General features: G+C 36.9%; 5 protein-coding genes across 5 annotated transcripts; 2 read left to right on the top strand and 3 right to left on the bottom strand.

Annotated features, from left to right (window-relative positions):
- The first annotated feature begins 585 nt into the window (after positions 1-585).
- LOC111781365 lies at positions 586-3,131 on the top strand. The gene is made up of 3 exons (XM_023661916.1): positions 586-1,074; positions 1,188-1,373; positions 2,740-3,131. Exons 1-3 carry the CDS (start codon positions 601-603, stop codon positions 3,031-3,033), a joined length of 954 nt encoding a protein of 317 aa, XP_023517684.1. The 5' UTR covers positions 586-600; the 3' UTR covers positions 3,034-3,131.
- A 1,189-nt stretch (positions 3,132-4,320) lies between these two features.
- On the bottom strand, positions 4,321-5,707 carry LOC111781364 (mitogen-activated protein kinase kinase kinase 17-like). Its single transcript, XM_023661915.1, has one exon. It carries the CDS (start codon positions 5,578-5,580, stop codon positions 4,516-4,518), a length of 1,065 nt encoding a protein of 354 aa, XP_023517683.1. The 5' UTR covers positions 5,581-5,707; the 3' UTR covers positions 4,321-4,515.
- Positions 5,708-10,049: 4,342 nt separating this feature from the next.
- LOC111782304 lies at positions 10,050-12,088 on the top strand. The gene is made up of 5 exons (XM_023663163.1): positions 10,050-10,485; positions 10,570-10,763; positions 10,921-10,954; positions 11,070-11,683; positions 11,763-12,088. The coding sequence occupies exons 1-5, from the start codon at positions 10,164-10,166 to the stop codon at positions 12,030-12,032; spliced, it is 1,434 nt and encodes a 477-aa protein (XP_023518931.1). The 5' UTR covers positions 10,050-10,163; the 3' UTR covers positions 12,033-12,088.
- On the bottom strand, positions 12,014-14,518 carry LOC111782305. Its single transcript, XM_023663164.1, has 4 exons — positions 13,616-14,518; positions 12,865-13,225; positions 12,650-12,731; positions 12,014-12,465 (listed from the first exon to the last, which is right to left on the bottom strand). The coding sequence occupies exons 1-4, from the start codon at positions 14,172-14,174 to the stop codon at positions 12,262-12,264; spliced, it is 1,206 nt and encodes a 401-aa protein (XP_023518932.1). The 5' UTR covers positions 14,175-14,518; the 3' UTR covers positions 12,014-12,261.
- A 4,187-nt stretch (positions 14,519-18,705) lies between these two features.
- LOC111782143 lies at positions 18,706-20,266 on the bottom strand. Its single transcript, XM_023662945.1, has one exon. The coding sequence runs from the start codon at positions 20,167-20,169 to the stop codon at positions 18,976-18,978; it is 1,194 nt and encodes a 397-aa protein (XP_023518713.1). The 5' UTR covers positions 20,170-20,266; the 3' UTR covers positions 18,706-18,975.
- Positions 20,267-24,279: the final 4,013 nt, after the last annotated feature.

The following is a 24,279-nucleotide window of genomic DNA, read 5'->3' as shown; positions in this document are numbered from 1 at the left end:
TGTTGAAAGTATGATTTATGAGTATAGCAATCTCATATTTAATGTAAATCTAGGGTGAGTGAGCTCAAATTTTTTTATGAATATAGGAATCTAAAATAGTTAATGGAATAAAGAGAGAGAGACAATACTTGAGTTGAAACTAGGTGCATACAAATAAGGTTGGTTGGATATGCATTACAAAACCCCCCATCATAATCAATCGGTCATATTCATAATAAATAATAAACGTACCTCATAGAAAGGACGATTGGTTAGCGGAAGGCCCACCTGAAGCAAACCCCATAAATCTCACAAAATCTTGCACTTGTCTCTAATCGCCAGATCTGTGCTGCAAAATTTGCCCCTTCCCTTCCCTTTCTTTAATTAGAGCCCTTCGTTTCCAACAAAATACTTTGGACATTGTAAACAAATTCACACTCCAACGTGCTTTCCCAACACCTACGCTTCTCCAAGATTCGTGGTATAAATATTTGGCCTTCCTTCCTTCCTTCCTTCCTTCCTTCCTTCCATCTATTCTTCACTTCACTCACTCCCATAATAATAAAAAGACAGATTCCTCTCTCACTTTCTCATTCATCTCTTACTCCACCCTCTCCCATAATGTCGGTGGTGCTGGCCAAGACCGACTCCGAGGTTAGCAGCCTCACGCACTCGTCGCCCAGCTCGCGGCGCCCGGTGTACTATGTCCAGAGTCCGTCACGGGATTCGCACGATGGGGAAAAGACGACGAATTCGTTCCACTCGAGCCCAGTTCTTAGCCCAATGGGGTCCCCCCCTCATTCGCATTCCAACTCTTCGTTGGGCCCTCACTCACGTGACTCCTCCTCCACCCGATATTCCGCCTCCGTCAAGCCCGGATCTCGCAAGGCCGCCAATCACAAGATTCCCAAGCCTTGGCAGCGCTTCGATGCCATTGAAGAAGAACGCCTCCTCGAGGACGACGGTAGCTCCGAGGGGTTTAGCCGCCGATGCTACTTCCTTGCATTTGTTATTAGTTTTGTGGTTCTTTTCTCTCTGTTTTCGCTGATTTTGTGGGGTGCCAGCCGGCCTCAGAAACCTACCATTCTCATGAAAGTAAGTGGATTTTTATTTACAAGGTTAATCTTGGGATTTACGGAAGGAAATGGGTTAATGAGTGGATATGGTTTTCTGTTTTCTGTTTTCTGTTTTCTGTTTTCTGTTGGCAGAGCATTTTGTTTGACAAGTTCGTGATCCAAGCGGGGGCAGATTTTTCAGGAGTGGCGACTGATCTGGCGACGATGAACGCGACGGTGAAGTTCGTATTTCGAAATACGGCCACGTTCTTCGGCGTTCATGTCACTTCCACTCCACTTCAGCTTTCCTATTCCCAGCTCACACTTGCCTCTGGAACCGTATGTAATCCCTACCCTAAAACTCTTTCATTAATTTGCACCGCGCAGGCTTGTGAACCATTTCATTCAATACATTTCTTTGTCTCTTTAGTTGATGAATCAGACAAGGGGACATTGCCTTGTTTTTAAAATACAATTTCGATATATGCTTTGGATTCACTAGATCTACTTATGCATACAGACATTAAATTCTGGCTTCTTGCTTTCTATTTTATTCCAATATAATTAACACCATTTGATAGTTTTTTATTGTTATTTTTTATTCTGTTTACTTTTAAGTTTTCCCCATTATGTTTAAAGATTGTTGTTAAAAATAATTACCCAATGTTATTTCGAAAATTTATATTTTCAACTCAGTTCTAATGTTTACTTAAAACAAATTGTTTGTTTATTAAATGAGGCGTAGAAAAAGGGAGGAGACGTGTTTAATAAGCATTGGTATAAGATATTTGTTAAACATCAAAAGATGGTGANGCCGGCCTCAGAAACCTACCATTCTCATGAAAGTAAGTGGATTTTTATTTACAAGGTTAATCTTGGGATTTACGGAAGGAAATGGGTTAATGAGTGGATATGGTTTTCTGTTTTCTGTTTTCTGTTTTCTGTTTTCTGTTGGCAGAGCATTTTGTTTGACAAGTTCGTGATCCAAGCGGGGGCAGATTTTTCAGGAGTGGCGACTGATCTGGCGACGATGAACGCGACGGTGAAGTTCGTATTTCGAAATACGGCCACGTTCTTCGGCGTTCATGTCACTTCCACTCCACTTCAGCTTTCCTATTCCCAGCTCACACTTGCCTCTGGAACCGTATGTAATCCCTACCCTAAAACTCTTTCATTAATTTGCACCGCGCAGGCTTGTGAACCATTTCATTCAATACATTTCTTTGTCTCTTTAGTTGATGAATCAGACAAGGGGACATTGCCTTGTTTTTAAAATACAATTTCGATATATGCTTTGGATTCACTAGATCTACTTATGCATACAGACATTAAATTCTGGCTTCTTGCTTTCTATTTTATTCCAATATAATTAACACCATTTGATAGTTTTTTATTGTTATTTTTTATTCTGTTTACTTTTAAGTTTTCCCCATTATGTTTAAAGATTGTTGTTAAAAATAATTACCCAATGTTATTTCGAAAATTTATATTTTCAACTCAGTTCTAATGTTTACTTAAAACAAATTGTTTGTTTATTAAATGAGGCGTAGAAAAAGGGAGGAGACGTGTTTAATAAGCATTGGTATAAGATATTTGTTAAACATCAAAAGATGGTGAAGTGGAGGATGGATTATTATTGAGTGAAAAGAAAAGAAAAGAATAGAATATATATATATTGATGAAATGGGAAGCGTTGGAAATGCAGATTCAAAAGTTCCACCAAGGGAGAAAGAGCCAACGAGCCATAGCGGTAACCATGAAAGGAAGCGGCATTCCGTTGTACGGAGGTGGAGCCAGCCTGAGCAGCGTGAATGGAAAGCCGATCGAACCGGTTCCCCTGAACCTTCAATTCACGGTCCGGTCCACAGCGCATGTGTTGGGCAAGTTAGTGAAGCCCAAATTCTACAAGAGCGTGGATTGCACCGTGGTCATGGACCCTGCCAACATGAACAAGCCCATCTCCCTCAGGAATAAGTGCTCCTACCGGTCATCAGGTTAAAAATAAAAGAATATTTTACTTATATTCATATATGATTGTTGTTCACATTCACAGTTTTATATTTTATGATATGATTTTTTTTTTTTTTTTTTTTGGGTATTATAGCCTAGCTCAGATCCTCCAAATTTTGGAGTCTGTGTCATTATAGGTTTAGTTTGGGAGGGAGGCTCCTCGCCCCTCTGCCCCTAGGTTGTGCTTTTTGTGATTAATACATCTCAGGTTCTTTTTAAAAAAAGGTGAATAATTACATCACTTGCCACTGGGCATTTCTTCAGTCAGTGATCCATGATAAAACTGTAATTATTGGTTACTACAAATTGTTAATTTTCTTTTTATCGAATTAAAACCAAAATTCTGTTGTTTTACAGGTGTCTCAGTCATCTACCTGGCGCAGTTGGAAAGAATGCAGCTCATTTTGATCTTTATTTAGCAATGAATCAATTGCCTAATGAACCTAGCTCTGGTGATTGGCTAGTCCTTCATGTGCAAGAGCTTATTTCACTTGCTTATCAGGTGCTACATATGAGGTTACATATATATGGTTATGTTAATTAGAATTTATGTCTTAAGTAGATCTCATAGTCAAATTTCTTGGTTATAGATTAGCACAATTCAATTTGAAAGTATGAAGCCAATTGGTATTTTTTTTTTTTATGGGTATTATATATGTTTGGGTCCCCATGGTCTCATAAGGCTTACTTTGAATGTTGAATGAAATGATCCACCCTCTTTGAATTGAAATCTTCAGCAAAATGAAGCTTCCTGGTTTGGTTGTATTTAGATTAGTCCCATGATCCTTGTTCTTATGTTTTTTTTATTGCACAGTTGCTTCTCCAACCCCCAATTTGTTCCTTTTTCACACCTTACCAGTTTCGTTTTATAAGTTATCTGTAGTCAACGTTAGGACTTTTCTTTAACCCCTTCCTGATCAATTCAAACACAAAGTGCAGATTACTTCGAAAATTTTATTCAGCGCGCGACTTGTGTTTATGTAAACCAATTTTTTTTTTTTTTTCTCCGGAAAGCCTAACAACATCAAAACATTGATTTTTTAAGTTGACTATAATTTAACTTCAAACTTTCAACATGAATTTTTATTTTTTTAGTCTCTACTTTCATTTTATTTCAATTTGCTTCCTATAATATTAAAATACTCAATTTGATTCATTTTTAATTTGTCTAGTAACGGTTTCGTATGTTTTTGTGAGTCTACCCTACTTCTTTTTTTTTTTTTTTTTTTTTTATGTACACTGGAGTTGGACCACCCACATTTAGTTTGTGTATCCATCCATCAACTCAACCGTGTGTCCACCCATCAATCATCACCAAATTTACAACTAACATAAAATCAAAACTAATCAACGAATCAAATGAATTGTGGATCGTTCATTTTGATTGAAGATCTTCCAAAATTAAATTCTTCAACCCCAAAATATCCCTCCGTCTTTTGCGTCCACTCCCGAATCCAACCGTGATTGGAAATCATCTGACGGTGACCCAACTGTCAGTGATGACCCAGTCAACTGGCCCGTTGTCCACTAGCTGAAGCAGCCGCTCCGTCGGTGAACACGACCACGGACACGACGAATCCAACCAACAATTTGATTCTTCCTCGAATTTCTGATCCACCTCTTGCGAGTGAATTGATGCCCAATCTTCGAAATCGAAAGGGCATCTCGGCGACGTTGATGGTTCATCCTTGGGCGTCAATGGAACAGAGCTGCTGCCGGAGTCTGCTAGAAATGGATGGTTCAGAAGCATCTCAGCCGTCCATCTCTTTGCGGGATCCTTCACCAGGCATTTACCCAGAAAATCTTTCCCTTCCTCGGAAATATATTTGGGGATTTTCGGCAATTCCTCTCCGATCCCAATTTTAAGTAACAGAGAATAGATGTTGGATTCCATTGGGAAATTCCAAGCGGGTTTTCCGGTCAACATCTCCACCACCGCGCATCCGACAGCCCAAATGTCACACGGCGACTCGTACTCGTTATCGTTCACCGATTCCGGCGACATGTACAGGGGAGAGCCTCTCAATTGAAATTTCCCCTCTTCCCCTGTTTCTGCTCTGTTTTTCCCCGCCTTCTTCGACAATCCAAAATCAGCAATTTTAGCATCGCCGTCACCAAACACTAGAATATTCCGAGGCTTCACATCGCAGTGAACAAATCCTTTCTCGTGAATATACCGAAGCCCTTCGAGAATCGTCCTAGTCAACCGCCGAACCTCAAATTCCGGCAACCAACCACCGTGGCTCTGTATTCTGTCGGCCAAACTACCCCCACTAGCATACTCAAGAAACAAATTATATAACTCGTCGCCTCTCTCAACGCTGCAGCTCTCACCAAAACACCGTATAATTTGAGGGCAATCACCCAAAAGATCCAAAACCCGCTTCTCGTTCTTTAGCGAGGCAGAGGAGACAGCTGGAGATGATTTAACGGCCATTAATGGAGGAAACTGAGCAGTAGAAGTGTTAGAAGGCATGGCTAAATTGATGGTCGCAAAACTCCCACACCCAATCTCATGTCCTCGAATCCAGTCCATGGGCAGGTGGAATGAATTGAATGGAATTTGGACGCCTGAATCGGTGGCGACTCTGGGTTGAATGGAAAGGGAGAAAAATCGTAATTTGCAAGAACAGTTTGATTCAACTCTTATTGAGGACGCTCTTTTATAGGAGAAAAATTAGAGCACGTGATATTTAGTGAATGCGGAGAGAAAACAGTTTTGTTTTTGCTCTTTCACATCTTTCCCATCTTTCCCATCAGAGAGAGAGAGAGAGAGAGAGAGAGTTATTTGGGAAACGTGGTTCATATGGTGGTCCCTCCAACATTTTTACTGAACCCCACGCGGATTTTAAATGCCAGAGCACCTTTTGTATTTCTGTATTTATTTTTATTTATTAATTCTTTTTCTTTAAATGACTAAACTGCCACCGAATTTCTCCGCTGCATTACATTTATAATTCATTTATGGGTATCACTTTGTCCTAAGCTAACCCTCTGGGTCTGGGGTTACCCTTTTTTCTTTCTTCCAATTAATATTATTTAATTTAGACTTTATCTATAATTGCTTCTCTATAATGTTTCACCAATAATTAATCGTACTTTATAAATACCTAAACTTTTCCTTTTTTAGGTCACGTTTATTTTCTTTCCCCTTTCATTTATTAACTGCATCCCACTTTTTTTTTTTTTTTTAATATATAAATTAAATATTTCTCCACAAAATAATTAATTTCTCTCTGTCAAATAAATAAATAAATAAGACTGATCTCTCACTATTAATTTGACTATTAATTTGACTATTAATTTGACTATTAATTTGAGGGAGTGAAGCAAAGAATCAAAATGAGCTACTAAACAGTCATCTAAAGAAAAAAAAGCTTACTAAAGAAGTATTAAAGATAAAGTTTTTAGATAAAGAAAAATAAAGTAAAATAAAACAAAAGGCATCTTTTTTATACTAATCTCAAATTCTCAATTATAAGAACAAATACAAACCCACAAATTCTTAATATAAAATGTGAACATAAGTAAAGATCCTTCACGATGTAGTGGAAGCAATGATCTAAAATAATAATAATAATAGTTTAAAAAAAATAAAATCATTAACCAAAAAGTGACGCTCATTCAAATAATTGCAAAATCTTTCCCTTCATATAAATAAAAGAATTTTGCAACACCGCCCATTTTTATACTTTGCATTAAAAAAAATAAAAAATTGATGCGAGTAAGAATTGGTTAGCAATTGATTTTATTTATGGAATACTTTGAAATAAAATAAAGAGAAATAAGGAAATGAAGGTGAAGTTTGACATACATATAAATGCCAATAGCTTAGAAAGAAAGTGAAAAAAGGAAGGACTCCAATCAAAAAGCCGTATTGATTGAGTTTTGAGTATTCTAAAAGAAACATAATTGCATCCCAGGCGCTTTCCACGTTTAATATTATCATAACTTTTTATTTCTCACATTTAATATTATTATTTTATTAATTCAGAATCTAAGATACAAAATTCATGAATTAAGTAGAAATTTAAAATGTTTAGAATATGGTGATTTGGATGCACCAACTCCCTCATTACTATATTTTTAAACTGACGTGTCACTTAAGCATTTGTTATTGGCATTTACAGCAATAACTAAATATAAATATATTACGAGTATTGGAAATAGAACTAATTTCCATAAGGGCGTAATAAATCATTTATACGTTATGCCATTCTCTTACATATAACCTAAACCAACTAGGTTTAAATATTAAGAGGTCAACTTTTTCAAATGTTGTATTCATTTGTTACAATGTCACATGCGTTGTGGTAGCGGCCCACGAAGGACCCCAAGGCCGAACCATTTTGAATGATGAGGGCGAAGAGTAAGTTAAATTTTGTCGGCGGAAGATTGGTGAATAAATAACACAACCACATGATTCACATCATAACGATATGGACACGCATTCACACCTTCGCTCTCTTCTACTTTAATAACGACTCACAAACACACGCACACACACCCCCTCTCTTCCAACTCTAACACACAACCTGTTTGACAAAATGCCTCACCCAACATTTACTCTTCTCCACGCAATTCTATTTCTTTTCTTCACCTCACTTCTCTTATTCCTAATGTCTCTGCCCTTTTCCTTTTCTTCCTCTTTATCTTCCCCATCACCATTCACATTCTTCTCGTTCACACCAAAAGTTACGAACAACAAAATCACAAACACAATTATGCAGTGAATATGTCGATTTGAAACTCGTTTCGCCACCTACTCGTTGGATTTGATTTTTTTTATATGGAAATATCTCTCACGACATCTATGTATAACCAACAATATATATGTGTTAGTAGTTTGGTTATATGTCTACATCTATAATAGTCTATCTATTATTGAGGAATCTATTTTGTTATTAAATTCTAAATGATTTTAGTGAATGCCTAATCTCTTATAAATTATACGTACTAGAAATTCGTAATAATTAAAATATAGGTATAGAAATATTAAAAATTGGAGGGGAAGGGGAAATTAAAAAGGGGAAGAAAAACATATGTTACTAGCCATCACCCTCGAGTTAGGGGTTTAATTTATGAACTCAAAATTAATTTTGATGTGTACTATAGAACTAATATGTGTGTATTGAGTGGAAGAAGAGTAAAAGGTCCGTTTTTATATTGTATTTTGTTACACATCACTTCACATAAAAGAACAAAAAAATAAATAAATAAAAGAGGATAATTGTGTTTGTGCTTATTTTATGGTAGGAATTTTAAATGGTTGACATTTTACACGTTATACAAATGGCAGCAGTTGCTGAATCTGTTTAGATGGGTATGTAATTGTTTTGTTTTGATGCTGCAAGCAATTAACTCGTGCCCAAAAAACACATCACATTCACACATAATACACGCTATAATATTTAATTCATCTCCCAGCAATAAATGCATTTAAATAATTTTTTAGACGAAAGCATATTAAAAGGTAAATATATATATATATATATATATATATATACCGTACCTGCTTGAGTTTGAAATAGAAATTACAAACCTTAACCAAGACTAAACTAAAATTAGATAAAATTAGTAGATCTGCGGGTAAGAATTGCTTTTCTGTTAAAAAAAAAAAAAAATAAATAAAAAATCATGTTCGGCGATGGACGGATTTGTCGGGTCCGGGAGACCCACATGGATTCATAGATCAGATGCAAAGAACCTATTTCCAGAGCCGCCGGTGCGTGACTGAACAGGCGGCACCAATCAATTTTCTGATTAACCTAATTGACTCGCGAGCCGACGGTCCACATTCACATCTCCTAACCCAAATAATGTGCCCCACAAGAGTCGACTCCGTTTCGAACAAGTTTCCTTCTGTGGGTGGGCCGCACTGCGACTGTGCCACCGTGGCTGTGCCTGGGTCCTACCGCCCTCAGCCAGCCGTGTTTGATTTTGACTCCATCCATTCTCGCCGTCCACGTCGCTCTTCCGCGCCTTCCAGATTTCCTTCGCGGTCTCTAATTTCTTTTTAGATTGCAAATAAAGTTTATTAAATTTATTACATAAAGATTAAATGCACAGCCTCAAGAGCGTCATTATTAGTGAAAAGAAAAAATTGAAAGAGTTACTGGATTCAGACAACTTTTGGGTTCTTATTCATAATAATTAAACGTTGAAATTCATTAACTATATTCTTTTCTTTTTTTTTTCCCCACTTTTGGAGGAGGAAAAAGAATGAATGGGCTATATTTATTTGGGATTATTGATATTTTGAGTGGAGCCAAGGTGATTTGGAGGAATAAGTGAGAGCGACGGGGGATTTCATTGATGTATTTTTCTTTTCAATTCCCAATCAATTTAGGTAATTTATTTGTAGTTCACCAAAACAAAACCACAAAAAATGTCAAGTCCTAGTGTTCGTACAATTATATAATTGACTTTTATTTTGATTTAATTTACTATGGTATATATATATATATATATTTAAGACGACATCTTTTCCACCATATTAACATGACGTCAATGCTGACCTTAATCTATTACGTTTACTGCTGACACACATCCGAACGGGCTAATCCTGTGAACCAATCCCCAGAGAGGAAATGGGATTCTAATTGCAAGGGAAAACTCCGGAAATTCCAGTAAAGATTCATAGAAAAAGAACATGCCAAAATTAGTAGTGTAGGAGTCTTAAAGTAAATGACCCAAATGCGAATTTGGGCTCTTCTCCAGATGAATCCAATCCACTTTGGGGGATTGATGGGTTGAGTTTCTGTGTTGGGCCATCTGTTATTGTTATGAGAAAGGGAACTTTTAAGTTCGGAAAATGAAAGGTGGACGGCCCAAAATTGCTGTGATGCTAAAAAGGGTTTATATAAATTAGTTGGTACAATTTTTAAGAATTAAAATATTGAACGTGACTAGAATTGACATATAATTATAATTAAAAGTAGAACATTATTTATAATGGAGCATTTTACACGAGATGTTCTTTTTTTTTATGGTGGACAACGATAAGATGGCACGTGGCATGTTCTTTCTTTCTTTTTATAGTGGACGACAGTAATGTAACATGAACCCAGATAAACGTTGGAAGATCCAGGGAGTTGTCCGAGATCTTGATCGCCACCCATGGCTGCCCGTCGTGCTTATAACTGTAACAACGGCTTCTCCGACAGCTATATGCTTCTGAAGCCGGAAGAGGTGAAATTCTTGGACCTGTGGCGCCTCCTGTTTTCAAGTAACCTCAAGAAAAGGAGATTTTTAGATTCGAGTCGCGCCAGAGAATACAATTTCTGGCATAGATTCTTCATCTTTCTATCTATTGTCGTCCTCAAGCTCCTCGGATTTCTTGCCAACCCACTCGCCTTGTTCGGCTTCTACCTGGAGTCCTCCCTCAACGTTTTGTCTGCCAACCACGGCTTTAGAGGCATCCTCCTCAATATCTTGCGATGTAATTCCCCCTCAGGTTTTGTTTTCCATCTCAAATCCCTGTTTTCATACAAACCCAACTTTTTTTTTTCTTTGCTTTATGCAGTGAAGTTGAAAATACCGGACAGCTCATCAGCAGAGTACCTGTCGTTGATTGGTCATTTGGATAGCAGAGTAACGTTGGACCAAAGCATAAAGCCTGGCGATGTCAACTACTTTGGAGCTCTCTGCATGATGGCTTCTAAAGTCGTCTATGAGAATGAAGCACATGTTCTACAAACAGTCAACGATGTCTGGAAGGTGCACTCCATCACTTACCAATTATTTAAATTTTAGAATAAATTTGTAAGAGCTAGTTGAAACAATTAGATTATCAATCACAAAGTCGAAACTTTGAAACAAATTTTTAGTCAAATGTTTTGCACTCTAACTGATAATTTTTCTTCTTTAAATGTAGATGGAGTTCTTGGGATTTTTCAACTTTTGGAACAGTAAGAAGAGAATTACTCCTTTTCTGCTTTGCTTCTCAAATATATAATTGTTCTGTTTGTGGGCAACGGCAACTGATATATAATTGATAATGGTGTTCTTAATTGTATTTACTAGATTATCAAGAAAAATGCTCAACACAAGCATTCATGATGCGGGATAAAAGGGTTGATCACGACACTATAATTGTGTCTTTCAGAGGCACAGAGCCCTTCAATGCCGATGACTGGAGCTCCGACTTCGACATCTCTTGGTACGAGATCGAAGGCATAGGAAAAATCCATGGTGGATTCATGAAAGCACTTGGGTTGCAGAAGACCCATGGGTGGCCCAAGGAAATAGACAGAGAAGATAAAAGAAGGCCTTTGGCTTACTACACCCTAAGAGAAAGGCTAAGAGAACTTCTCAAAGAAGATGAGAGAACAAGGTTTGTAGTGACAGGGCACAGCCTGGGCGGCGCTTTGGCCATTCTATTCCCTTCTATTTTGGCGTTCCATGAAGAGAAGTTGCTGCTGGAAAGATTAGAGGGAGTTTATACATTTGGACAACCTCGAGTTGGAGACAGCAAATTCGGAGAATTCATGGTGAAATCACTGTCGCAGTACAAGATTCGTTACTACAGATTCGTTTATGGTTTCGACATGGTCCCTCGGCTGCCCCTTGACAACAACACTTTGATGTACAAACACTTCGGTCCTTGCATTTATTTCAACTGGAACTATGTTGCGCAGGTAAATGAAGCTAACATTTTGGAATGAAACAAACCCTTTCTAACAACTTGAACAATATACTTTGTTTTTGCGCTTTCAGATTCTGGAAGAAGAGCCATTCAAGAACTATTTCTCAATCGTGGGAGCGGTACTGATGAGAATCCATGCATGTTTCGAGATAGGAAGAAGCTTCACAATTGGGTGGCGAAGGGGAAAGGAGTACGAGGAAAGAATGTGTTTTAGAATCGTGAGGTTGCTTGGTTTGTTATTGCCTGGAATTCCTGCTCATTGTCCTCAAGATTATGTTAATTCAACTCGCTTGGGTTCAACAGGTAGTCTTAACAGCGAGTATGATGTTAAAATTGAGTGAAGACTTTTCTTTTAAAAGGAAAAAAATTGCCATGTGATTTGAATGGCAGTTCAAAACATGGAGTACATCAATTTTAGCACCTGCCCCAAACCCAAAAGCCAGCTACAGTTTCTTATTTTACAACAATTGTACATTGCTTGCAACATCTACGATGACACAGAACCAATCAAGCTACGCTGCTACTGTAAATTTCTAAGACGATAAAACTACCAGATGCTACCTTGAGAAATCAGGAAGCATGGCAGATGAACCAACGCTTGAGCGAACCAATCCACACCTGCTTGTGGAATGGGAGAAAGTTGTTAGTGTTGCAAACTCTCTGGTTCCGATCACCCCCAGACGAGTTCCTCATCTTGTGTGCTTTCATCTGTGCTTTCCTCAGCTTTTTCAATATCTTATCCATTGATGATGATCTTGCTCTTTCAAGTTTCATCTGAATCAACAAGGTTCATCATCAGCGAGCCACATAGCTACTTCTGGTTCTACTACAGTCCCATTCTAATTTAACCAGGACCAACTTCTTATAATATTCTAAGACTTCTTCATGTTTTCTCTTCAAGTTTTTTCCAATGAAACAGAGTGAAAATAGCAGATTTTGGTGCTAAAAGTGGCCCTACCTCAAGTTTGCGTATCGCAGCTTCAGCTTTTGCTTTCTGCAAATTCTCCCATGCTGTTATCTTGGCTTCTTCTCTCTGCAACCTAAACGTTACGTTTTGTATCATTGGAAACAAGATCAGTTCAATGAAATTAGAACTTCAAAAATAAATTTTCATTCAAATAAGAACAAGAGTAAAACACAAGATTTTCTCAAATGATGATAAGGGACACTTACTTGGAAACCTGAATAGCTGCCTCTGCAATATCCAAAGTTGAAGCTCCAGTTTCCTCAGCATTTTCATTCAAGTTTTCTAGGTGTGGAAACTCTTCCTTGGTCAGTCTGAGCTTACGCCCTTTGGATCTCTGTATCACTGTGGCTCTTTTGTCTACCTCAACATCTCTCACTTCTTGTTTAGAACAATGATCACTCTCCTTTCCGACCATAGATTGGTGTGTTGAAGGAGATGAAGAGGAAAGCGAAACATTCCCGAGAGGAGATGAAGGTGTGAAGTCCAGGGGGCTCATTTGGGTTGCCACGTTTCGTTGCGAAACAACGCCCCAATCCATAGCCTCATGGGAACCACCATCTTTTTCATCTGTGGATATGATCCAAATGCCATAAGAAAAAAAACATCTTAAGAACCAACAATCCCCAACTTAAAACTATGTTGAATCAAACTATCTTCAATATCTCAACAAAATGGATCTCCAACATTCAAATCATTAAGAATGAACATGAAGAGACAACCTAATCCCAACATAACAATCTAACATTATCGTGATCTAAACGGATAAGAAAGCAAGAGATACTTGATTTCCCACTCAATCACTGTCATATAGAAACTGTTTTTACTTGATATTAACACTTGGTACAAGCAACCAAACCTGCGCATCATTTAATACTAAAGACAATAAACTTCAATTCAACTAAAATGAAACAGATTGCTCAAGACTACCCACAAGATAAAGGAAAAAGAAAGAGATACCTTGAAAACTTGGCAGTGGCGACTCGTTCAGTATATCTGACCATCTGGGTGCAGAAGCTAATCGTTGCATGGTACACTCAGGATAGGATTGTCCCCTTTCGATGCTACCGCCATAGCAGATAGAAACACCATCAGCCACCAACACTCCAGTGGAAAGGGCAGAGCCTAATTTGGAGGTGTCGAAACCCCCATTTTCGGTAGTGGGAATAGCCGGAGAATAGTTAGAGTAATTAGAAAATCCAGGCGACCCAATAGGGCCACTCTTGGACTTGGGTCTTCTCTGTAGGTGAGACTGCAAAGTCCTGCTGAAGCCATTGCCCATAATAGGGCTACTAATCCATCGCTCGGCATCCTCCCATTTGGAGGGGAGTGTCCTGCCGTAAAAGGGCGTCAAGGCGGCGACAGAGGCATTCCTCCGCCGGGCGTTGTTATTTGGCTGAGGTATTCGCTCGGAGCTGCACCCCCTTTGATTCATGACATTGATCTCCCAGTGATTTGGGAGTCCAGGGCTTGGAAACGCACTGAAGTTGTGGGAAGAACTGCAACTTCTTTCCTTCATTATGAACAGTACAGCACAGTAACAGTAAGAAGGGTCTCTGCGTATTGCTTTTTTTTCCCTACGTCTCTATCGATGGAATTTTGCTTTTGACACTGTTCTTTCTTCCGTCCATTTTTGTCCCACACAGCTGTAGCTTGTAGGGGGTTTCGGAAACTTTTTCCTCTTTCCTTCCTTTTGGCGCGAGGGTAGGACGTACAGCAGCGAGCCTAGCTTCCCTTCGGTTACTATAAAATGGAGTGAATTAGAGGCATTGGAATAAAGGGTACCGAAGGAAGGACACAACCAAATTGAGAATCACATAAAATTTATAGAATGTATGAAAACGGGCGAACTTCGCATTGAAGATGATGCGAATGTTGAAAAGAAGTTGTACGAAAAAGGAGATGTTTTTTTTTTCCTTTCGTGTTGGATCAATGGTGAAATTCATAAGCTTTGATTTGGATGAAGAGTTTGTTTGATAGCAAAATTTGGAGTTATTAATGGAGAGATTTAGAATTAAGTGAATTTAGAAGGTGGGTTGGTAAAAGAAAAGAACAAGGGGACATTGAAATTGGGATAAAGTGGAAGATTCAATTGCCTCAAAGAAAGATTTGTTTTTTGTTTTGTGGAATAATGGCAGCTCTGCTACATGAATTATTAAAATAACAAAACAGCCTTCCAATATGGGTTTGGTTGCCTCCTTCACATGCCATTCGCAATTTGGCCTCCTTTTTTCTTTTCTTTTTCTCTATATGCTTACAGAACTCGAGGGCACTGATTTTCTTTCTTTTTTTTTCTTTTTTTTTTAACGAAACTTACAAAGTACACATTTTTAATTTAATGTAATTCTTATTAAATACTCAGACTTAGTTAGAGTGAGATAGTTGGTTGACTTCTTATTAACTCTCTTATTTTGATTTTTTTAATAGTTCCAACCCAAGATTCAAATTTCTAACATTTTGACGGAAGATATATATCTTAACAAGTTGAGTTTGTCCAAATAATGTAGATTTACCCATTTTATAATTTAGTATTGCTTTTAATATAATTTTTATATTTAAATGTTACATTAAAAATTTTCGATGAATAAGTTCTTTTTGAATAACATACTTTTGAAATAGTTTAAGATGAACCAGCTTTTAACAAGTCAATTGATTTTAAATTTAAATTTAAGGATGGAGTAGTTTAAAATGAACCTTGAAAACAAAATTAGAAATAGAAGCATATTTTGAAAATTATAAAAGAAGCTATTTCCATGTGCAAATGAAGACAAAGTAATGGGAGTATGCTTGACATGAGGGACCAAAATATGCATCATCAATCTCTATCAATGCTGGCTATGTGACGTACAGGAATATTTTTGAGTAGGCAAATACGGTGAATACTTCATGAATACTCGTTTTTAACATTCACTACCAACTATTAAACAAATACTCGGTTCTTATCAACCTAATGGCTCAACTTTATTATGCCTCTTATGCGTGATTTTTTGTATAAGAAATTTTTAGAACAAAATGAAAAGATACTAGAATCCAATATTAGTAGAGAACATTGATTCGTATAAAGAAAATGAAATGCATTTGGAGACAGAAAGAAACAAAGAGACATCGTATAAAGAAAATGAAATGCATTTGGAGACCAAAGAAATAAAGAGACATAAAATAAAATGGGACATACATCCGTTGTGGAGAGGTTTGGTACATGTGCAATGTCTATATAACAAACAAAACCTCAATTATTTGATTATCACAGACACCTCTCTTGCTCTTTTCTTACACACTTCATTACGCCTCTCTTTCCTCATTTTAACTTTTACCCTTTTTAGTTCAATAATTTTGTAGATTATCCATTCTTTTCCAACCATGTTTTTACTTCTTTAATCACGACTTGTACTTTCAACAAAAACACTTGATTACACCCACTTTTAAGGAACACCCAAACAAAAGAAGAAGAAGAAGAAGAAGAAAGGAGGAAATGAAGCTTGCTTTGCTTTGCTTTGCTTTGCTTTGCTTGCCTCTAGATTGGGCCCCCATCCAATCCTCCTTCAACAGACTGGATTTGGAAAGCTCTGGCCCAATTCTAGTGTAAACATCTTAAACTCTAATTAATTCCACCTTTTCATATTAATTAGAAACCCAATAATGTTGCCATTTGTGCGTACAATATTCATAATAATTCGAAAAATCGCATTGCTGGCTAGTAGGGACGACCACTTAAAACATAATTCCCAATTATCAATAGTTTCATTATTGCATGAATTAGTTTATACAACTGGAGAAGCATGGATGTTGTGGATCATCTTCATTTCATTTCATTAAAAACTAATGAAATTGATATAAAGTTAAGGTCTTTTCGTGTACCTTAAAGTGTGATACCAAGGATTTAAAGCAAAATCCCAACACACCCTCATTATTGCCTGGATCCTCATCTAACAAGACAAACTTCGTCTGGATCACAACAGCAGGTGAGCCCACATTGCCAGGCCCATTGGGCCACACCATGTCCTCTCCAATGACCTATATTATCCTTACCCTTACCCTCCTTTCTTATCAAACTTATATCACCGCAATTCTCTTGTTTTAATGTTACTAATGTATTTATAATTAATGATTAATGCAATTTAAATAATTTGTGGTATTAAATAATAATATTTTTTTTTGTCTGAAAGGAAAATTGTAGGCATCTTCGTCCTTGACTGCATTTAAAAGAAAGAAGACAGTGGCCATCAGATCACGTGGAGGAGGAGAAAGAAATGGGGCGGTGGTGGCACGTGATGAGTAACGGTCGGATCAAGTGGTTGTAGTGGCGGTGGAAATTGGGAAACGACCGTTGCAAAATTAAATACAACTAACTTCCTTATTAATTTACAAGGCCGGGGATCTTTGAGACTAATTAAGGAATTAAGAAAATAATAATAATAATAATAATAAGTTGAGTATTTATGAGAGGGAAGAAGGATGTGGAGGTGGTAAAATAATGATCCCCCCAACTCAACTATTTCAATTCGCTTTTGAAATGGGCTGTCCAAGCTTATCTACTTGTAAAAACATCCACTTTATTTATTATTAATACTTTTATTTATTAGACCCACCTGCCTAAAATATTAAACAAATCTCTGTGTAAGCATATATAGTAGTAATATGTGGGGGTTGCAGCCCAAATAGTAATTTGAATAATGCTATATTCTCAAAGGCGGGGGAAAGGATAATTTGAATCTGATTTTAAAGGTAAGTCCAACCACGTGGTCGGGAAAATCAAAGGCTCCGCAAAAGCGGAACTTGTTGGTGCCACTGTTGAAGGTTGTGGACGGAGTACTTCCGACCTTCCGACCTTCCGACCTTCCGACCTTCCGACCACACTCAATTTTGAATAATTGCTTACATAATAACATCAATCCATGAACTCACTGCCTATCCTCTTAATTATTTGCCAATTGCTTTTTCAATCAAATGGAACAATTTCATTGCATTCTACAACTATTATTTATGCTAACTATTTTAATTTCTTAGATATATTAAACGTCAAGTTACTATTATCTTGTGCATTACATTTTTGAATGTGATATTAAAAAAATAAAAGAATATAATTTTAAAAATAGTAATGGCTCTAGTTTGTTAGAGAAACATTATATTTGGTCATATTTAATTACTAGTATTCAATAATTGAACTGATTGGTCCAGTTCTGAGGAATTATTCATATTGGACCACTCAACATTAATGAGTAATTTTAATGTTCAGCGACTAATTTTCTCTTGTTTTCTAACTCTCGGCTCACATTTTCAACCCTTTGAAAGAGAATAGCAGAGACTTTAGGTTTCCATTTGTTTTTTTAGTTTTATTTGAATAATAATTTCGACAAACATTGATGATATTGAATATAACAAAAGTTAATAACAGGTTAAATGAAAAGAATTAGTATAGTAGAAGAAGAAGAAGAAGAAGAAGAAGAAGATTATAATAGGTAAGGGGATAAAATGAATGGGTGAAATTGAACCCACCGCATGCCAAAAAGTATAATAAGAGGCAGCTTTATTGTTTTCATGTCTGAGATTTTCTGGGGAAAATTGTAGGCAAAAGAAAGAAAGAGAGAAAGGAAAGGAGATGGAAGGAAGCGAGGATGAAGAGAGAAAGTTGGCTCATTTTCCCAGACGGTAACACCCAGATTTGGGCAGCTCAAAACTAAACATGTAATCCAAAAGATAAGATTTTGCTTTTAATTTCCTTACGCTAAACGACGGACACCCTTTTGGTTGCATGGAATAACATGATTTGTTGTCCCACGCCCCCTCCCTCCCTCCCTCCCTCCCTCCTCTCCCCCCCCAACCTTGCGCCTTCTTTCTCCTATATATATATATATATTTATGTATTTCTTTCATTTCATTTTCTCTGCTTCTATTTGTGTTTCTTATTGGATAGATGAGAAGCCGAGAGGGACCCATTCATTAACGTCTCTTTTCCATTCAAAATAAAAATTAATTTCCCACACGTGCGCTGGAACTTCCTATTTTCCATTGTATAATATATGAGCTGGATTTAAATACACAAAATAATATAATAGAATAGATCTTCTTTTCTCATTTATCATCATTATTCATATACATACATGAACGGGATACTATGTAATGTAAGTTTGTAACTTTGACCGTTTCGTTGTTTTTCCTTTTCCCTAATGCCATGATTTTATATGTGTATTATATGATATATGTAAAGAAATAATAGTAATGACTGGAAGGGAGAATAAAAAATGCAAACCCGAGACCTTGAAATTTTAAAAAACAAACACAATCAGGAATCTGGGCAGATGGGGGTTGGGATGGCCGTCCTATGCCCGAGTAACCGACTCCGCCAGCTTCCCTATTCTTTCCACCAGTTCTGGGGAGAGCTTCTTTGCGGGTTTTCGTTCCTTTTCGGCTCGATGCTCGAACCCCAGCGCGTACGACACTTCCTCCGAGCTCCATCCGGCTTTACGGAGAACGTCCGAAAACCGATCTGTTTTCAGAAGCAGAGCGTCTAGAACCGCCTGGTTGTCCACTAATAACATCGCTCCTTCCAAGAATCCGGACGCTGAGACCTGTACCATCTCCGAAATGTCCGTTTCGCTCCAACCTCCTTCCCTCAAAGTCGATCCCATTTCTTCGATGTATTCGTTTACCCATTTCGGAATCCCTGACCTCGGCATCTCGAACACCCTATCCGGTGAGGAAGATGTCGACGAAGATGAGTTTCTCCGGCGGCGATCCACCACGGCGTCGCTCCAGAACTCCACCCACCTCGGTGTTCTTGCTCCGGTGTCTAGGCTCCGTCGCAAGAAGTTAGACGAGGAGGCGGCGGATTTTTCGCTGATGGACCTATGCCTTTTGAGAAGGTGGGTATCAGATTCGGAGCTCCGAAATAGGAATTCCCGCTCGAAGAAATCGGATAGATCTAAACCGCAAAAGGAGATCCGATTCTCGTCGACTGAGAATATCGGGTTCCCCGCCAGGGAGGGGTTGCAGGGAATGTAGCAATGATTGAAGAGGGGAATCAAAAGGGGCGCTCTCTTCAGAGCATTTCTCGCGACCCGTATGGCCTTCTCCGGGTCTAAGGGCCTCGGACCCCAACACTTGGACCAGAACGTATTCTTGGCGATTTGGATACTGATGGCCGCAATTGGAAGATCAAGCGTGGCTCTAAGATGCTGCCTGGCGCCGGAAGACCGCCAATCGGGAAACCCAGGACCCACCGGCAAACCGGCGGACAATACGGCTCTGAGATCCGGTGGGAAAGCGAACCCAAACTCGGCCTCGGCTCGAGCGAACTCGGCGACGGAAAGCCCCGATTGCACCTCTACGCCGGCTTTGCGCAGATGGGTCATCACCTTCTCAGCCAAAGAAGAAAAGGAGAGAAGGCCAGCGCGAGGGGGGTGAGAAGGAGTGATGGCGGCAGAGGGAGCAGCTGCGGCGCGGGCGGAGAGGCGTCGAAGTCCAGCAATATGAGCCGGATTGAGACCGGCCATCCTGCGGTCGACGTCCACCATTGGGGGCCAGAACTAAATGAAGCAGCGATAAATGGAATTAGAAGAAAAGGTATATTATGCCGAGGAAAGGATTTGAAGCGAGTGGGAGAAGGGAAGATTTTGGAATGAAGAGGAAGTTGAGGTACTTATAGAGGTAGAGCTGGAAGAGGCGAGAGGTGTATGTGTGAAGGGAGTGGACCCCACTCTCAGATCAGATTTTTTAAGTGAGTGGTTTCTTCTTTTCATACAAATTGGAGTGCTTTTTAATATATATATATATATATATTTTTTCTTTTTAATTCCCAAGTCCACCGTAGTAATTTCACTCCTTTCCCACCCCACCCCTCATCGTGCAATTTTCTTTTTTTCTTTTTTCTTGAAAACCGTGCATAAATCATATTTTTATTTCCAATTGACTTATCTCTATCTCTACATATTCATTCCTTTTTTTAAAAAAAATATGTTAACAAGTTTAAATTTTACTGACCTTTAAGATGCAACTTATAAAATAAAACAATTTTCTTTTTTTTTTTTAGAGTAGCTTATTGATTATTTGTCATTGTCTTTTATTTATTTATATATATAATTAATGTCATTTTAATTTTGTAGGGCGGAGAGTTTGGACGTTTTCTCTTTTCATTTGTGGATCACATCTTTCTTTCTTGAAACACGATTTAATTTATTTACATAAAAAAATCAATATTATGGTATATCAAAAATCGATGGTATTACATGTCACTAAAAATAAGATTTGAGTGAAATAGCACAAACTAGAAAGAACAAGAAACATGTGATTGACACGTGAATTCGTCTTATAAACAAAGCTGGAAATATGTCATTTTCACAAAATTACAACAAGATATATCTATTTTGTTGGTGGATATTGAAAATGGCCCTTTTTCTAAGAAAACCATGTAACTTTAAAATATTTCCTACTTCTTAACAATACTTTACTAATTAAGTATAAAAAATCAATTGAAATATAGTTCCACCCAATTAATTAAATAAATAAATAAATATACATACATATAGATTATGTATTTGTTAGACACAAATGGATAGTTTACATTTTTATTGTTTAATAATGTCCATTAACTTTTTAAATGAAATTGATGTTTGGTGTTGCATCTATTCGATGATGGTTGAATAGATAAAATTCATATTTATTAGATAAATAAATAAATGTTCATAAATATATTCACCCTTTTTTTAATTTTTTTTTTAAATATCGTTATCATCGCCATTTTTTGTAGTAAAAAATTATTTATATAAAAGGATAATTGTTAACTATTTTAAGACTTCTCAATATCTAACGAACAAATCCATTGTTTTGGCCATCATTTTTTTAGATGTGAGCATGGAATAAAAGCTAAAACATGTTTAATTAATTTAAAATTTGGATTAAGACATCTAACTATTCAAAAAGCCACCTTTTAAACCAATTAGAATAAAACCAAACTTGATTTGATAATACATTAATTTATAAGTATTCAATAAATTTGAACATGATTTCATTACAAACTCATCGCTATCAATAGGTTTATAAGCATTAACATAGGAATGAAATGACTAATGAGCACAAGAGATTTGTTTTCTATCGTTTGAATTAATATGATTCAGAGCAAGAACAAACAAATAAGTGTTGAGTCAAAAAAAGCTTTCAAGAAATAGACAAACAGCTTTCTATGGTTGATTTTTTTTCTTCTTTTTTAATATTGGTTATGAATTGATTTTAATTATAAACAAAATATATTAATAGATGAGTTTTAATGAAAGCCAGAATTGCAAGTTGCAGAAGGACTTCTGAAGTGGGGGGGAGACATGGAGCAATAACTTTAGAATAGATCCAAATTTAGGGTAGCTACGAGAAGAAAGCAGAGTGAAATAGATTTGTAGGGGCTTTTAGGTTATGGACCAAAATGTGTAATAAATACAAAGCTCACCAAACATTTTCTTAAGCTACAAAAGTCTCATGGAAAGTCACCATTGTTAACCTAAAGCGGAACCACTTGTCCACTCTAAAACCCATGCTTTGGTGTTTGCTGTACTCTCAAGTCTTTTTCCACTAGCCTTTTCTAGCCTACAAGATGGGATTTGGGTCCATTTTTTCCCCCACCCAAAATACACAATAGGTATCCGAGTTATTAATTGAAATGCGATATGTGGTCACCACGTTTCTTCAAAAACTTGTCATTGGAAGTGAAGGTGTGAGTGGGATTGGTTGCTTCAATTGCTGTGGCCAAAGGACGGACCACAGCCTGATCCTGAAAGGTCGACGAAAGAAACCCAATGTCTTGGGGTTGTGTTTCTGTTTCTTACTATGATCGCAGAGTTTTCTCGCAATAAATTCAATTCAGTTTCTAAAGTGAGGATGTCTCACCACACGTACATAAGCTCTTGAGTTCGACACATGAGTAGGACTTCAAATTTTGGAGCCATAATTTATTTGGTCATTACCAAGAGTCAACATCTCATCTAGCACCCATGTAATTTTAGATTCTCTATTTTCTTTTTCCTTTTCTTTTCTCCTTCCAAAAGACTTATTTAATATATACCTTAATCATTTTATTTTAACTTCATTGTAAGTTTGGTATTAACTTCATGTCCATGCTTGTTTAATTACGTATTAGGAAGTTAAAATATGATTAATTAGTCATTAATTCATTTGTTGGAAGAGTGTCAAACATCTAATATAAGTAGAGGTATGATAAAAGATAATAATAATGATAATAATAAAGAGGGAAAGGGAAAGAGAGAGAGACATACAAGCACACGAGTCTTCCTAATGAAGATTGATATGAGAAAAGTAAGTTGAATGAGATTAAGGATGTTGACATTAATAAATTGATTCAACCTTTTTTAAAATATTATTTTTAACGGTAGTAAGAAAATATTGAATAATATTTATAAAAAAAAAAAAAAAAAAAAAAAAAAAAAAANAAAAAAAAGTGAAAAAATTGGGGCACTCGTGTGTGGTGATTACTTTGGGGTTGGTACCCACTTTTACGAAAGCCAATCATCAAATGTTATGCACACGCACAGTTAAAAGCTATAAATTAAGGGGTGCGATGGGGATTGAGTACGCATCTCTTCATGCGTGTCATTAAAGAATGAGGTTAAAGTTTATTATTTTTTTATTTCAAGGAGTGCACTTTGCTTTACCCACAGCCTGCTTCAAGTTCAAGGCATGTAAAACCTAAACCAAAACTTTAAAGCTTGCTACTTGCATTATTATTATTATGCTTTTTTATTTTTTTATTAGAAAAATATTCAAATTAACCCTCCCTTTTCTACTTTGATATAATATTAAGTATAGATAATTCTTTATGACTTCTATTTATTTAAATACTTAAATTTCCAACGCATAAAAATTAAATCAAGAAATTACTCAAATGTATATTTTTTTTTTCCGTTTTATTTATAATATTTAAGCATATGAAAAAATCGGTTGAGGTGTTAAATTTGTGTAGGGAGCAGTTTGGTGGGGGGAGAATCAGAGATGCCTGGAGAGAGTTAGACAACAGTGGAAAATCCAAAATTGCTTACGTTTGGAGGCCCCCCCACTCTCCCCCTTTTCATTTGCCCCCCAGAGTACTTGGATTTCCCCGTTTCCCTTCCCTCTACATCAACCAAAATGACTGTCTTTGCCCTTCTAATTTCAATCCCAAAATTGGTCTCTAAATCCAGAAGAAACTTACCATTTTGTGACGGCTCAATTAAATAGAATAAACCAATATCATATTTAAATAAAAGTAATTGCAATAACAGTTAAAAAATATTTTAAATAATTGATAGTTACTACTTGTATTAATTAAACGTACATTTGAGAGTGCTTAGATTGAAACGATCTAATGCTTAAATAGTTTTTAGGATTTGATAAAGTCATTAAAATAGTCCAATGTGTTGTCCTGAAGCAAAAGGAAAAGATAATTAGTTGTATAAATAGTCTAATCAATTTTTGAGACATAAAGTCCCATATTTGAAGAGTTTTAGAAGCAGAAACTTTGTGTGTTAAACTATCATGATACAGTTATACATTATTGGAAAACATCGGGTTGTTGTTGGCTTACCAAATCAATAATTTAATCAATGCATCACATATTAGTTTTTCTGGGGAGTATGGCCTTTTCA

This window comes from Cucurbita pepo, chromosome LG19 (assembly GCF_002806865.2).
Source record: "Cucurbita pepo subsp. pepo cultivar mu-cu-16 chromosome LG19, ASM280686v2, whole genome shotgun sequence".
In the NCBI taxonomy this organism is placed as follows: Eukaryota; Viridiplantae; Streptophyta; class Magnoliopsida; order Cucurbitales; family Cucurbitaceae; genus Cucurbita; species Cucurbita pepo.
This window is presented reverse-complemented; position numbering and strand designations above follow the sequence as displayed.

What these genes read in the sequence shown, in the direction of transcription:
- LOC111781365 (XM_023661916.1), top strand. Translation starts at nt 601, where the DNA reads ATGTCGGTGGTGCTGGCCAAGACCGACTCCGAGGTTAGCAGCCTCACG. An exon ending in AACCTACCATTCTCATGAAA is followed by an intron (nt 1,075 to 1,187) that starts GTAAGTGGATTT and finishes TTCTGTTGGCAG; the next exon opens with AGCATTTTGTTTGACAAGTT. An exon ending in TCACACTTGCCTCTGGAACC is followed by an intron (nt 1,374 to 2,739) that starts GTATGTAATCCC and finishes TTGGAAATGCAG; the next exon opens with ATTCAAAAGTTCCACCAAGG.
- LOC111781364 (XM_023661915.1), bottom strand. Translation starts at nt 5,580, where the DNA reads ATGGACTGGATTCGAGGACATGAGATTGGGTGTGGGAGTTTTGCGACC.
- LOC111782304 (XM_023663163.1), top strand. Translation starts at nt 10,164, where the DNA reads ATGGCTGCCCGTCGTGCTTATAACTGTAACAACGGCTTCTCCGACAGC. An exon ending in CCTCCTCAATATCTTGCGAT is followed by an intron (nt 10,486 to 10,569) that starts GTAATTCCCCCT and finishes TGCTTTATGCAG; the next exon opens with TGAAGTTGAAAATACCGGAC. An exon ending in ATTTTTCAACTTTTGGAACA is followed by an intron (nt 10,955 to 11,069) that starts GTAAGAAGAGAA and finishes TGTATTTACTAG; the next exon opens with ATTATCAAGAAAAATGCTCA.
- LOC111782305 (XM_023663164.1), bottom strand. Translation starts at nt 14,174, where the DNA reads ATGAAGGAAAGAAGTTGCAGTTCTTCCCACAACTTCAGTGCGTTTCCA. An exon ending in GCCACTGCCAAGTTTTCAAG is followed by an intron (nt 13,226 to 13,615) that starts GTATCTCTTTCT and finishes TCATATCCACAG; the next exon opens with ATGAAAAAGATGGTGGTTCC. An exon ending in CTGCGATACGCAAACTTGAG is followed by an intron (nt 12,466 to 12,649) that starts GTAGGGCCACTT and finishes TTGTTGATTCAG; the next exon opens with ATGAAACTTGAAAGAGCAAG.
- LOC111782143 (XM_023662945.1), bottom strand. Translation starts at nt 20,169, where the DNA reads ATGGTGGACGTCGACCGCAGGATGGCCGGTCTCAATCCGGCTCATATT.